Source organism: Egretta garzetta, unplaced genomic scaffold, assembly GCF_000687185.1.
Source record: "Egretta garzetta isolate BGI_Z169 unplaced genomic scaffold, ASM68718v1 scaffold862, whole genome shotgun sequence".
NCBI classification, from domain to species: domain Eukaryota; kingdom Metazoa; phylum Chordata; class Aves; order Pelecaniformes; family Ardeidae; genus Egretta; species Egretta garzetta.
In genome coordinates this window covers 12,297-13,674 of record NW_009258965.1, presented here as the reverse complement: position 1 = coordinate 13,674, position 1,378 = coordinate 12,297, and the positions used below count along the sequence as shown (strand labels likewise).

The window sequence follows — 1,378 nt, the reverse complement described above, 5'->3', positions numbered from 1 at the left end:
GTGTTATTCCCGTGGAAGGGCCCCACGGATGGGGAAAGGTACAGGTAAAACATGAGCTCTGGCTGAGTGCAGGACTCCAGCTCTTGCAGCAAGACCCCCGCTCTTGCAGTGCATGGGTCTCTGCCTCGGCTGACGTTTGCCCAAACGCAGCCCGCAGCTGAGGACGGCTCCATCCCCAGTGCCCACCCGCTCCCCGGGAGCCCCTCCCGGCTGCTCCCTTGCCGTGCTGCCCAACCAGGGCCGTGCTCCAGCCCCAACTCGGCAGGACCGTGCCGGGCTGCTGCCCACCGTGCCCCCGACCACGGCGGCTTGCAGAAAGAACCAGAGTGAAAGAGCAGCAAAGCTCAGGACGGGTAGGGAGCGCTGACTCGTCCTGGCCGGGAAGCTGCGTCCTTTTGCTCCGCCAGCAACGCTGCGTAGGCGTCTTACACTTTGCCTGGCACGAGGGGCACCAGGGCAGGGAGGCGGCGACCATCTCCCGTGCCTGTCCCCCTCTGCTACGCCTCGCCCGACACAAGCCCCCCCACCGGCACTGCCTCTGCTGGCATTTTGGAGTTAAATTTCTTACAGAAGCATCATGTCCTCCCCAAAGGAGCTGCCAGAAATGGAAGGCTGCCTAGGTGCTGCAATTGGAGGGGGAGACGAGGGGAGGGAGCGCGTGGCTCTCGGGACAAGGCCGTACCTTGGGCTGGTGCTCGATCTTGTAGGAGGTTTGCTGGAACTGGCGGATCTCCCTTATGATGTGCGAAATCTGCCCGGAGGTAAAACAGGGAAGCGGTTTACAGCACAGCCATCGCCCCAGCACCGCGTCCCAGCTCCCGGGAGGGCGACGGGCAGAGCCCGCTCCATCCGCACCTTCCAACCACAGCACGGTGCAGTGGGGATTTTTTGTTTCTTCCAGACGCATCCCTCGCCAGGGACAGCCCCGGCTGCAGGGGCACGCGTGGGGCTGCCTGGCACTGGGTGGACGATAGCCAGCCCTGGGGACCGTGCGGGGTGGGCACAGACCCGGCCAGCACCGCAGCACCGAGCCGCATCGCTGCCACCCGGCCCCCGCACCCCGCTGCGGCGGGGCTGCCAGACTCACCATCCTCATTTTGGAGAAGTTCACCAGGCCGTCCTCGGTGTAATTCGGGGTCCCCTCCTCGATGAACGCCAGGTCAGTCAGGTACATTCCGAGGTAGGGGACGCACGGAGGGTCACAACTTCGGGAGCAAACCAGAAACAAGTAAGAAAGCAAGCAGAGGGCTGGAGAGCCCTTCCGAAGGTGGGCTTGCCCCCGCGCCCCAGCTCAGCCCCCCAGATCGCCCTGCGCTGCTGCTGGGACACGGCCCGCGGGCGCCTGCCCTGCACGGTGACGCAGAGAAGCCCATGGGGA

At 65.2% G+C, this 1,378-nt stretch overlaps 1 protein-coding gene across 1 annotated transcript in view; it reads right to left on the bottom strand.

Annotated features, from left to right (window-relative positions):
* Window positions 1–1,378, bottom strand: part of LOC104122477 (ras-specific guanine nucleotide-releasing factor 1) — a gene marked incomplete at its 5' end in the record, with an annotated part of 15,302 nt that overhangs the window by 1,833 nt on the left and 12,091 nt on the right. The window contains 2 exons of the mRNA XM_035890204.1: window positions 683–751; window positions 1,088–1,205. Coding sequence (XP_035746097.1) covers window positions 683–751; window positions 1,088–1,205 — 187 coding nt within the window. The remainder of the gene's footprint in view (window positions 1–682; window positions 752–1,087; window positions 1,206–1,378) is intronic.